General features: G+C 41.4%; 2 protein-coding genes across 4 annotated transcripts; both read right to left on the reverse strand.

Annotated features, from left to right (window-relative positions):
* Positions 1-1,392: 1,392 nt before the first annotated feature.
* Positions 1,393-3,144, reverse strand: glod5 (glyoxalase domain containing 5). Its single transcript, XM_087849005.1, has 4 exons — positions 2,947-3,144; positions 2,397-2,552; positions 2,023-2,178; positions 1,393-1,893 (listed from the first exon to the last, which is right to left on the reverse strand). The coding sequence occupies exons 1-4, from the start codon at positions 3,001-3,003 to the stop codon at positions 1,750-1,752; spliced, it is 513 nt and encodes a 170-aa protein (XP_087705131.1). The 5' UTR covers positions 3,004-3,144; the 3' UTR covers positions 1,393-1,749.
* Positions 3,145-5,655: 2,511 nt separating this feature from the next.
* On the reverse strand, positions 5,656-12,131 carry rlim (ring finger protein, LIM domain interacting). Of its 3 annotated transcripts, none has more exons than XM_006781565.3 (4): positions 12,061-12,131; positions 10,606-10,830; positions 8,349-8,453; positions 5,656-8,241 (listed from the first exon to the last, which is right to left on the reverse strand). In XM_006781565.3, the coding sequence occupies exons 2-4, from the start codon at positions 10,772-10,774 to the stop codon at positions 6,437-6,439; spliced, it is 2,079 nt and encodes a 692-aa protein (XP_006781628.2). In that variant the 5' UTR covers positions 10,775-10,830; positions 12,061-12,131; the 3' UTR covers positions 5,656-6,436. The 3 variants fall into 3 exon arrangements, with proteins under 3 accessions (XP_006781628.2, XP_006781626.2, XP_006781627.2); XM_006781563.2 differs by lacking the exon at positions 12,061-12,131 and adding an exon at positions 11,876-12,049; XM_006781564.3 differs by lacking the exon at positions 12,061-12,131 and adding an exon at positions 11,551-11,843.
* Positions 12,132-12,645: the final 514 nt, after the last annotated feature.

A 12,645-nucleotide genomic window follows, 5' to 3' on the forward strand; every position in this document is an offset into this window, starting at 1 on the left:
TATCTGTGTCATCAGTGGGCCTTTTCCTTGACAACAAAACAAAAAACTAGAACAATGAGCATTCATGCTAAAGAGTTAAAAATCAGTGGAAGACAATAAAAGGTATGTTTGTTATGCAAACGTCACTAGTCAAGAAGATTTTCAGGAACAAGGTGAATTACTATAACTAAAGGCAAATTTCCCTGTAACACTGAAATGTAACACAGCCCTTGTATATTTACTACTCCATGAACTCTAAGCGTGAATTACTGGTGTGTAGTTTTGGGTTGCAGCAGCTATAGTGTCATCTGTAGTGTCTTGTTACAGACATGAAAAGAAATCACACACGTTTGAATGCTTTGAATGGGGGAAAAAATGAGAATATAAAAGATGACAATAGCTGTGGCACCACTACCAGAACTAAATTTGTATTTATTTGTTAATAAAGTTTTGTTTTTTTTTAACTTATAACATCCTTGTGATTGTTCTTCACTAAATCATAGAAACGTGTAAAAAAAAATATATATATATTTAAACAAAAGCTAAAGAGGCAAAGTGTATGAAAAATGTACGTTGTGCCACTGCCAAAACTCTGGGCCATAACTGTAGCTCATATGCCATGTTTAAATGGGACATTGTGTATGTCTGAAGCAACAATAAAGAATATAACATAGTCTTTATTGTTATATAACATATGTGAGCCAAAAAATGGTCTCACTGTGGGGTTGAGAAGCTAGAGAAAGGGCTTACCTGTTCATGAAAGGGCTTTAATATTATGTTATATACAGTTGAGTATACAGCAGTAATTTTAGCAATTCAATATAAGCTGCCAGAAGAGCTCCAAAACTCTTCTGGCATTAACATCAGTACAAACACGGCACTCCGGAAGCTTCATGGCGTGGATTTCTGTGGCCAAGCAGCTGCAGATGCAACGTGAAAGTGGCACAGTACTTTAGTTCATACAGCGCTTTTTTAGGTAGGGTTTTTCAAATGTTTTGGCCATTTCAGTGTTTTGGCTCTTCGATAAATCAACACTGACTACATAATGTCGACATCAGACCTTTTTGTAATTCTTCTCCAACAAAAAACAGATTAGATGCCTTATGTTAGCGTGCCGTAACTATCGATTTACTGCGATCTCACAGCCTCTACCACAGCACACTTATAAAATGGTTTTAGTACTACTCTTGCATGTAAATAACTTAAATCCCAGGATTTTATTTTTCACTCTTAAACTAATGTACAGCTAAACACTGTATTGCTGAGTAATGCAACTGTAGTGCTGCATTAATAAATGGCTTAAGAACTCATAGTGACAAAAACAACACAAGAAATGGTGACAGAAGGAGCAGATATTTATCTTGTTTCCAAACATTTTATTTAAAAAAAAGAAGCAGAAATCCAACAGAGCCTTTGGTGCACATTATAACCTTTTATTTTCCTCTGCAAAGCAATGTCACAGACAGAGTTATATAAAAACCTTCACAAGCGCCCATTTAAACTTGTGGATAAACATCCTCTGGTAGTATTCTTCACTTTTTCTACTAAATTGTGCCTGCACTGCCTTGTCCAAACACAACTAAAACAGAAACTTAAGCAGAGCTGAACACCCACACCCTGTCCTAATGACTCATAACAGACTCTAAAATAACAGTTTAAACTAAATACAATTATAGTAAAAGCAATAAGTTTGCGTTGTATACCAGACTAGAATGAGTTTGGTGGGCTGGTGAGTTGTTTGACATGTCAGTAACCAAGGCCAAAGAAGTATCAAGAAGAGTCCATTGCTGTTGACTGGTTATAGTTTGACACTTCAATAAGATTTTGGTCAGGATCTCTAAAGTACAGTGAGGTGATGGTCCCCACAGCCCCCGTCCTCTCCACAGGACCCTCTTCAATCTTGACTTCACAAGCCTGCAAGAGGAGAAAAGGACACAGACTATTTTAACAAGCCCTGATTTTTTTTCCTAACTTCCTTTCCTCAAAATGGTTACATAATGTGACCTGTAAAATCAAAACCACTTAAGGAATTGTGTGAACTACCTTAAGATGAGCAGCTACTTCAGCTAGAGGGGTTTTGGTTATGAGGCACAAGTCTGCAGAGCCTGAGGTTGGATGCTTAGCTTTTGGTTCAAACTCCTGCCCCCGCTGGTGAAGGTTAAACTTCTGCTGCCCAAAGCTCAGAGCCTTGCGGTTTCCCTTGAAAATGCAGATAAGATGTGAGTGGGTGTACAGAAGACTCCAGGCTCAAGACTCACAATCAAAGCATGCCACCTAGTGGACATTTTTTAAAAACCATGGCAGTTCACTTTTTCTACTGCAATGCAATGATTTGTCATTATAATAAACAAGCGTATTTAATAGAAACATGCCCAACAGCATTAATAATAAAAGCAATGGGTTTTTACTGCGCATACCTTAAAAGTGACCACCTCCATGCCAAGAACTGAGCTGTAAAAACTGATGGTATCTGGCACACTTTTCACTGTAAGCACCAAATGATCCAGATGGCTCACTTCAACGGGACAGCTTCTTTTGTATTTGACAGTTCCTAGTGTTTGAAAGCTGGTAACCTACAAGAGAAAAGAGAACAAACTTTGATTTAGGAGTTGACTTCGCCATGAATAGAAGTGGCTGTAGTTGAGCTGAGTGCGAACAGCGACGCTCCGTGGTGAGTGTGTGCTTCAGCCCGTAGACGTGTGAGAGGTGAAAGGAAGCCGTATACACTGGTTTTAAAAAATCGATTTAGCTCTCGTAGCTTGTTAGCCCATATCCTTAGCTTGTCAATATAAACTCGAGCCACTTACACCATTAACCAACTTCACAACTCGGTTCCGTCGCTTCCCTAAAAACGGAAGTCTAAACTGTTTTTACGTCTAAACATCTGCAGCCTGCCAAAGTTTATGGGAAAAGAGTGGTGATAGGTGTGCACTGTTAGCCCTTTAGCCAGATAATAGCGCATTTTACCTTCAGACAGCTCTTCTGAAACTGCCATAAACGACCTCCAGCTGCCCGGAGCGCCATCCTGCCGTGATGTGACAGCGGTAGGCTACTTCCTCGTTTTTTCCACTCGTGTCCTGTGAAACATTTACCACAGCACAATGGCCGTACGTTTCTATGCTTGTCGAAACATGCAGTTTATACAGAGTGCATGGGCATAAACAAGGACCAGTTTTTTGTCTGTCGGCTGGGATTCTGGGAGGTAATAACAACACTAATCGTTTGACAGGTACACCTGTGCAGGTACGGCTGCCCTGCCGTAAAGTGTAATCATGCGTTTAATGTAAATAATAGTCTGAGTTTTGTTATTGTTATTGAGGTCATATTGATGTACTGCTTTCCTCTATTTAAATAAGGACAGTGCTCAGGGTAAACTATGAAGTACACTAAGCCCATCATTTAATGCACACATTACAATGCTCACACTATTCCACCTTTATAACATTTGCAGTATTGAATTTCAAACAAAGGGGTCAGTTTTTTGGTTTGTGATATAGAGCCTGCTGACAGGCAGGCTCATGATCCATCTACTTGTTCTGATCACAGAGTGCTTTAAGGATCTGCTCAGAGGCCCGTTAATAAATGACTGGCAAAGTACAAATAAAGTGCACTTTCTGGCCATTTCATTATGTACACCTGTTTAAATGCTTGTTAATGCAAATATCTAATCAGGCAATCACATGGCAGCTTTGCAGTGCAGTTAGGCGTATGGATATGGTCAAGATCACATGCTGAAGTTCAAGCCAAGCATCATAATCAGGAAGAAAGGTGTATAAGTGACTTGGAAAGTTGCATTGCTCTTTGTACCAGATGGGCTGATCTGAGTGTTTCTGATAATGGTCTGAAAAAGAGAAAATGTCCAGTGAGTCACAGTTTTCTGGGTGAAAAATACATAGTTAATGTCAGAGGAGAATGGCTAGGCTGCTTTAAACTGATAAAGCCAATAGGAAGAGAATGAGGAAACTGAGGCTATAAGTCACACAACCTCACCAAAATTGGACAATAGATTTCAAAAATGTTGCCTGGTCTGATAAGTCTCGATTTCTCCTACGATAGTCAAATAGTAGGATGAGAATATGGCATAAATGCCATCAAAGCATGAATCAACAGTTTAACTGCCTCACATCAACAGTTCAGGCTGCTGCTGGTGCTGTAATGGTGTGGGGAATATTTTCTTAATACACTTAGAACCCCTCAGTGCCAACTGAACGTTGTTTCACTTGACCGTGTCCGTCCCTTTATGACCAAGATGTACCAATCTTCCGAGGACTGCTTCCAGCAGGGTAAGTACTGTGTCACAAAGCTCAGATCATCATAAACTGTTCGCTTTACTCAGATGGCATCCGCAGTCACTAGATCATGATCTAACAGAGCATTTTTTTTTTGGATGTGGTGGAATGGGAGATTTGCATCATGGATGTGCAGCAGCTGAGTCTCGCTGTCATGTCAATGACGATGTCAAAATCTCTTGAGAGATGTTTCTAGCACCTTATTGAATCTGTGCCATGAAGATGTAAGGCAGTTCTGGAGTCAAATTGGGGTGGGGGTCTATCAAGGTGTAACTAGTGAAGTGGCCAGTGACTACAGCTGTGGACGTGTTCATTTGATCAGACAGCCCAGTAAGTGTAGAGAATGCATACTGGCAAAGCATTTCATAGCATAACAACTTGTTTAATTCAGCGGTTAGTTTTCATTTAACACCCAGTTAACATACTGCACTGGGTGGATCACAGAACAAGGCCAAAACTAAAGCATGGCCTATGAGGGAACATACATTGTTTACATGTTAATGGTATTCAACATCATCTTGCATTCAAACCTTTATGCTCCACACAGGGAAGTAATAGTTGTGGCTAAGACATCAAACAATAAAATAAGAAATGTGACAGGATGGCTTTAAGAGTGTTGCTTTTTTTTTTTCCTTTAGCCAGTGTCCCTGTTCATCAACAGTGCTATTAAAACCTACAGAACTTCTAAATAAAATAAATTCAACACATAATGGGTAATAAGTCTTCATTTCCTTACTTTTACAATTGCATGTATTGCACACAGATATGGAGCATTTGCTCGTGAGGCAGGAGGAGGGCACAGTGGTCAAGAAACTTGACTTTCCATTGAAGCAAAGACCAATGAACAATAATGGAAACTTTCCCACCCCAGACTTGGTATACATCAAACCTTTGGGGTAATAACTTAAGCTGCAACTTAAACATGAAGGTGGACTGACAGGTAAAGAGAGCTGTTGTGGCTTGAGCTGAGGAGGCAAGTCTGGATTGCCATTTCATTCAATCTGTGATTATTTCACTCTGCCAAGACCACAACTTATTTCTTATTTAATTAATCCAATTGTTAGTAAAAAAAAAAGAATCGAAAAGAACAATAACACACAAAACAACTGTGACATCATTTAGTATTAAAAGTAAATGTCCTTTTGCATCTGTGTCATGCCTGCTAATATTTTAGAAGTGGGGAACTCACAACTTGATACTGACAAAGCCTCCATTACCCATATTGAAAAAGCTTTCATTTTCTCATACGATGACGTCTGGCATTACAATAATCAAGAAAGTAACAATACAATATTAATCCAAAACAGACTTTTCCTTTGAAATGAAAACAAACAAACAAACAAAAAAAAACCCTAAAAAGTTCAACATTCTGGGGGGGGGGGGGGGGTTTCTCTGCGAGTTTATGGTATATCCCTCAAAAAAAAAAAAAGTGTTTGTTTATTTAGGGTGAACAAGAATGGAGAGCACAAGTCACACTGTAAATTGCAAAACACTTTGTCCTCCATCCTTTGGACATCACAATCTGTAAATAATTCTGCTGTATACATTGTTAGCACCTAAACATTTAAAATCAAATTCAGAGAGTAATTGCAGACCATCATGACCCAGATCTTCAAATGAGTTCATTTACAATCCGAAACCAATTCAGTGATACAATGTATGATTCAAAATTATTTTACAAGCTTATTTACAGCTAATACTTTGAACTGGTGTAACTAGCAACTGTACCTACACCCAGCTAATGTTATACAAGGGGCCATTCGGGAGTTGAGAGAACAGAACCGATTTGAAGTGCCTGAACTACCTGCAAGTGTGCAGCATTTATAATCAGAGGATTTATTTTTATGAGATATCAGTCTACTTGTGCGCATGGCTTGATGCAACGCAACACTGCACAGCCACTACGGGTTGATAGACAGCATGCATCGCTTGTGCCCCACTTTGGACTGCAATAATAATAAATGTCTAACTAAAAACTAAATATTCTCCATCGTCACTGTAAGGAGCACCCCAAATAAAACCTGTTGTCTGCGGTACGATCAAACTCACAAATAGTATGAAGGAAATACATTTCAACAGCGGAAACACGTTTTCTCACAGCCTCTTACAGACTTGGGAGATATTGGATTACTTCGGCTGAGACAAAAGGCCTTCAGTCTGTCAAAGCGTTACACCACACTCTCTCTGTTGGCTGACACTAGGACAGCCCTGCGGCAAATGGGGCATGTGGAGTTTTCGGAGAGCCAGCGGTCTATGCAGTGCACATGGTACTCGTGAGAGCAGGGAAGCTTACGTAGCTTGTTCCCTTCTGCATACTCTGTTATGCACACACTGCAAGTCTTCAAGGCATCACTCTCTCCAAAGTTGCGCATGGAGAGGTTGTCAATCTGTTCTTTGGTCAGCCCCTGGGGCTGGTCTTCATCATCATCATTTAGTAGGAAGAAGTGAGCAAGTCGCAGGAAGGGCAGGGAGCTGGGCTCCTCCAGGCCGATAGGTGGTCTTGGTCGAGCCCTGCCACCAGTGGGAGGCGGACCAGTGGCAAGGCCTTCATCCATATCAGTTTCAACCGTCCTTCCTCTGCCTCCAGCAGCAACCAGTTGCTCGTCAACATCAGCAGCAGGAGCATCGGCAGGTGTAGCATCTGGATTATGGAGGGCTTCTATTTCTGCAGGAGCATTGGCTCCACGGTTTGAATCTGAAGAGTCAGAGTCCGAGTCCATGAGGTAGCCAAGCTCACCAAACCCAGTCATGATCTGCCGTATCATAGACTGGAGAGCCAATGAAGTTGCCTCTCCCAAACCTGCATCGGAGATTCTTCGGATGGGGATGCGAATAGTGCTGACGTAGGTCCTCACACCAGCACGCTCAGAGCGCGAGAAAGTCCTACGAAATCCACCACGTTCACTCTCATACATAAATGTGTTGTTTGAGTTCTGGGAGCGCGAGCGAGTACGACTGGCAATGCTGTCTCTTTGCCGATATTCACCTGGACGCACACGGCGCACCTGAAGATCAAGCATAATAGTAGGGGGGCGACGCCCTGCTGCGCCCCCTTCGCCTCCAGAGGCTTCTAACTCCTGAGAGGCAACATTGTGGGCCTCTGGAATGGATTCTGCAATTGCCCTAGACTGCTGAGCATCTCCATCAGTGTGGCTTGGTCTTGAAAGAACATGCTGTCGAGTCCGTGAGCTACCCTCCACTTGAGGTACAGGGGGAGCACTGCTGGAAGAACTGGCACTTTGAGAGATGTAAGAATGCCGTGGATTAGGGAGTCCATCAAGTTGATCCAAGTTGAGAGGGGAGCGGCTCCTGGCTAAACGGGCCCGAGTCCTGCGTGGTTCTGGACTTCGGCTGCGGGGTCTCCTTTGCCCTCTGCGTGGAGAAGAACAGAGTGGTGGCTGCACTGGCAGGGGAGAAGGTGAGGTGGGAGATTCACTTACAAGCTCTTGTGAAACAACCTCTTCTAGTTCAGGCTCTGGTTCCACTATGACCGCCAACTCATCTACAACTGGTTCTTCTACCACTTCTGTCTCCATGGGAACTGGTGGTTCAGCATTTGCCACTATTTCTTGACCCTCTGGAGCTTGTTCTGGAGCTTGTTCTGGAGACTGTTCTGGAGACTGTTCTGGCAATTCTTCTGGAGGTTGCTCTGACCTTTCTTCTGGCGATTGCTCTGACGATTCTTCTGGCGATTGCGATTCTTCTGGAGGTTGCTCTGATGATTCTTCTGGAGGTTGCTCTGTAGATTCCTGCTCTCCCTCAATAGCTGCCTGTTGCTCAGCCAGATTGCGGTTCACACTGATTTCTAGACTGAAGCGAAAATCGCCACTGTTCGGGTTGGTCTGGCTCACAGCCCGCCATGACTGATTCCCACGATGACCAGTTCTAGTTGTGTTGCCTGTGCGCCTCACAGTGTTCAGCCAGTCAAGCAGACTATCACCACTGGCAGGATCCTCTGAGCTTTCCGGTTGTTCTGAAAATGAGCAGAATTAGCAAGTGAGAAATCATATTCTGACATAAAAGCACAGTCAAAGAATGAGGGAAAAAAAAAAACAATATATAGAGAAATATCAAACGTACCAACTGGATCTTCTACACTTTCAGTACCAGCGGTGTTATTCTGTTGCTCAGGACCATCTTTGATTTGCTGAAGTCTATTGAATAATTCATCTTGTGTTACCTCGCCTGGAAGAAACATCACAAAATAACATTCTGTTATTAACAAAGAAAAAATTAATAAATAAATCATCGGCAGTCCATCTGCTCGTTAAGGGTTAAGTTCCCTTCCTCTTCTCAAGCAGCTGGTAGAAAGTGCCAACTTATCTCCCTACAATAAAAACAAATATTGGATTTAATGCAAGGAAAGAGGGGAAGCTGACAGAAGAACAAGCTACATAGAACTACATATCTTTCAGCTAGCAACCTAAAATAAATACATTAAAAATATATTATTATTAATAATAATAATAATCAGTACATATATTTTGATTGTTCATTTTTCTTTGATCACAGCAACAGGACAATACTCAAAACCTCTAGACTTACCAGGGCACGACACTCTCCAGTCATAGCCCTCTCTTTGTAGGGTGCTCCACTACACGCTCCAAACTTACTTTCCCACTCCCACTCTCCTGGGACAGAAATGGATTGGACGTCTTCAATAGTCCATAGGAGGTGAAATGTCAAGGATAGCGGCAAATCCAAAACTAGCTGTAGGTACTTAAGCTTAACATTTACTTTAACTTCTACTGACAAGCAGGAGCTATGTAAAGATGGGAGGACAGAGATTAGACCAACAGGTCATAAATTTTTATATCAATAAAACTGGCAGAAGACAGCTAAAATAAGATGAACCAAAAGAGGGGCTTTTGAGAAGGACCATCTTTTTCTCTCATGACAAAGTAGGAGAAAATTACTCAGTGACAGGACAACTGAAAATAGAAACTACACATGATATGTATGATGCGGAAAACCATATTGACAGCATATAGTTTAGTGCAGGAAATTCCATTACATCAGATTTTATTTTCAAAACATAATTTGGGGGATCAGACTATTTCACATAGTTTGGTAAAGGCAATAAAATATAGCTAGAAAGTTGTACACTTTAAACTGTGTGGTTGATGAATAGCGTTTTATAAGAAATGCCTGTTGACAGTTCGTGTTTTAGTTAACTAATGCTGGGCTTACACTGTGCGATTTTTGGCCCATTTTGAGCCGATTTTTGAGTCGTGTGACCGTTTTGGCGATCGGCCCGATTTTGGCCTTCGTCGTGCATCGTGTAGTATACGTGGGGTTACGAGAAGCGATTAACACCTCACGACCAGCTCCTGATCATCAATCGCTTGGTCGCGACCGAGGCTGTCACCGCAGCTTCTCACACTGCGCACGCGCAAACACAAATGTCAGCGAAAAAGACGGCGCAGCACAGCAGTGCAGCGTGTGATCTGGACACAAGCGATGGAGGCACAACTTGTAGAACTATGGCAAGCTCATCCGAGCCTTTTTGATGTGGCCTCACAAAATTATCACAACCACAACAACCGTGAAAATATTTGGATTTACACTGCTGCTCAATCAAAGCTGCCTGATCAGTGTTTTTCATTACCAATTTAGCAAAGTTGATGGTGGTGTGCATGTCTGTGTGAGTGAAAGAGAGAGGGAGAGCGAGCGGCAGAATTTCTGTTTTAACCTTCATTTTTATGGACGCACTGTTTGAGCACTCAGGCTGATCAGAGCATCGGGCCGTATAGTGTGAGACCCTGCATCGTGACCTACGAACTTCTAACCCCTGCGAGTCAATCGTGCAGTTTGAGCAGAAGCTGAATAACGCGACTAAAAAAATAAAAAATTTAAATTTAAAATTTAAAAAAAAGAAAAAAAATCGCACAGTGTAAGCCCAGCATTAGAGGTAAAGCTACTGTTAACCCCCCCCCCCCCAAAAAAAACAAAACAAAACACATTCCAACTACAATTACTACAAAAGATTGTTCAAAGATAAACTAACTCTACTTTCCACAAACGGCCAAGAGATTTATCCACCAAGAAATCTGGGTTTGAAAACAAAAAGAAAGCCTGTATGTGAAAAATACTGCACTGTCAGTGTGATTTTCAATGCTTACTGCTCAATCAAGGTGCCTTGTGTGTGAAATTATTTAACTTTCTTCATATCAATAGCATATTCCTACCTTCCTCCCAGTTAAACAGCTGAAAACTTTTAAAGAGAGGTGCGAGTTCAGCAGAGAACATAGAAAGGGAGCGGAGAAAAGAAAATGATTTACACAGGTAAAGATTACTTTAACAAGACTAAAGAATAGACAGGTTAAAGATTTACTACCTGGAGTGCCCAAAAGGTTGTTGTCTCTCATGAGACGGTAGTCTTCATCACTGAGATTGTTGACAAACTGGTAAAAGGCCTCCTCCCTGTCCAGGCGGTCCAGCTGCCTCCTGCGCTGTGACTCTGGCAGGTCACTGCCATTCTGTTCCACGCTGTCAGACCCCTCCATTGGTTCAGAAGGGAGGGCGGACTAGAGATGATCCAATATTCAGCAAGATCGAGTTGCTTCCGAAAAAAGTAAACAAAGGATTAGGTGTTGATCTAAAAGACATGAGCATGCCCTCCTGCAACTGGGATTCATTACCAACCACTCATGAAATGTATTATTTGATACATCAAGTATTTTCACAAAGTATAGCAGTTATTGTAGTGATGACAGTTAAGAAGAGAGGCAACTGGGCATCAAAATTAGGCATAACCAGGCACCACGCAGCATCAAATAAGAATAACGACACATTAGCAAATGTTAGCACCGGTAACGTCTTCAAAGCATAACATGGAGCCACACTTGTAAGTTGAGCCCATATCGAAACGCAAAATACGATTTCCTCGAAAATGTCACATGTATTTTAAAGTCGTATAATAACTCAAATAATATAATGATCTATGTGACTGTAAGTCGTACGATGAAGCCGTATGTTGCTCAAAGTCAAAGTCGAGATAAAAACAAAATGGCATCATCTAGCTTAGCTTACGCTGGCTAGCGACCAATTAGCATGCTACATAGGTGCTAACGCCGGCTACTTCCATCATTTTCAACCATAAAAGAGGACCCATCGTGTGTCTAATGACCTGTAAATCAAACAACAAGCAACTCGCTGTGTAGTGACTGCAACATCATCCAAACAAGATCATTCAATGACAAAGCAATCCGGGTTATGCTGCGCTAACACTAGTTAGCTTCCACGTCAACTAGCCGAGTTAGAAGCGTTACAAACGTCTTACCCAACATTAGCTTTTAACTTTGTGCTAGTGCTCGCTTTTACATCAGCCCCATGTGAATATATGAGGCAAAACAAAGCTGAAGCTGGAATCGTCTTTTGAACTTAATATTATTCTTGTTTACCGTTACTGGACATTGACTATAAACATCACGGTTTCATTAAAAATACACTGAACTACCATCAGTATCACCGCAAGCTAACGACGTCAACCAGTGACGTTAATAGCCATAACCTAACCAAAGCGATCCAGCTAAAATTAGCTAGCTAAAGAGAGTGAAGTTAATTAGAACGGATACACCATCTGTCACCAAACCACTAATAATTACCTGCTTGGCGATGTTAACGGCAGCGTTATCGTACAACCCAGCTGCCCTTTTAATATTCTCCCAGAAACGATACACTGTTTAGCTAAGTGCGACTGCCAGATTCCATTTTCTTTCTTGTAGGAAGCCTAAAATGATTTTCCGGAAACGGACGAAACATTTAGGTTTTACCCCGAGTGATTCCTTACAGGCACTTGCAAATGTCTCGCGTTTAGGCGTAGCGATGGAGGTCGGGTGAGACAGGCGCAGCGTTCCTGAGAGACTGAAATCAGGGCGCTAAATATTTTTGGGTAAAAAAAAAAGACGAACAAGGATGTTTGTTGACGAGGGGGCTCCGCTGGTGAGCTGTAGCGTCGCTGTGCGGTCGCTAATGCAAAATACTAGGTAAAGTTTTAAATTTTTTAAATGGCCAGCATAATACAGCTGTTTGTTTTTTTTTAGGAAAGTTAGAAATTAATACATTAAAACAATGAAAAAAAATTCTCAAATGAGATTTAGCTCTTTGGCGGACAAAAGAAATATCTTATTTGAGAATTTATGAAACATTAGTTTCATACAGTATAGTTCGTATTGTTTACATCTTTTACAATTATACGCCCTGTGAATGTTGTACATAAAAACAAGATAGAATGCATTTAATGTAATAATAATGTGGGGACTGAATGATGCAAGTTTATAGTTCAAAATTTCAACTGCTGTAACCAAAGACATAAATGCATAAAGTCTTTTGGGATAAATAAAGTATTTTTCATCTCATAATCTCATCAGCTGAA

The sequence above is a fragment of the Neolamprologus brichardi genome, chromosome 2 (genome assembly GCF_056152115.1).
Source record: "Neolamprologus brichardi isolate AB-2024 chromosome 2, ASM5615211v1, whole genome shotgun sequence".
NCBI lineage: Eukaryota > Metazoa > Chordata > Actinopteri > Cichliformes > Cichlidae > Neolamprologus > Neolamprologus brichardi.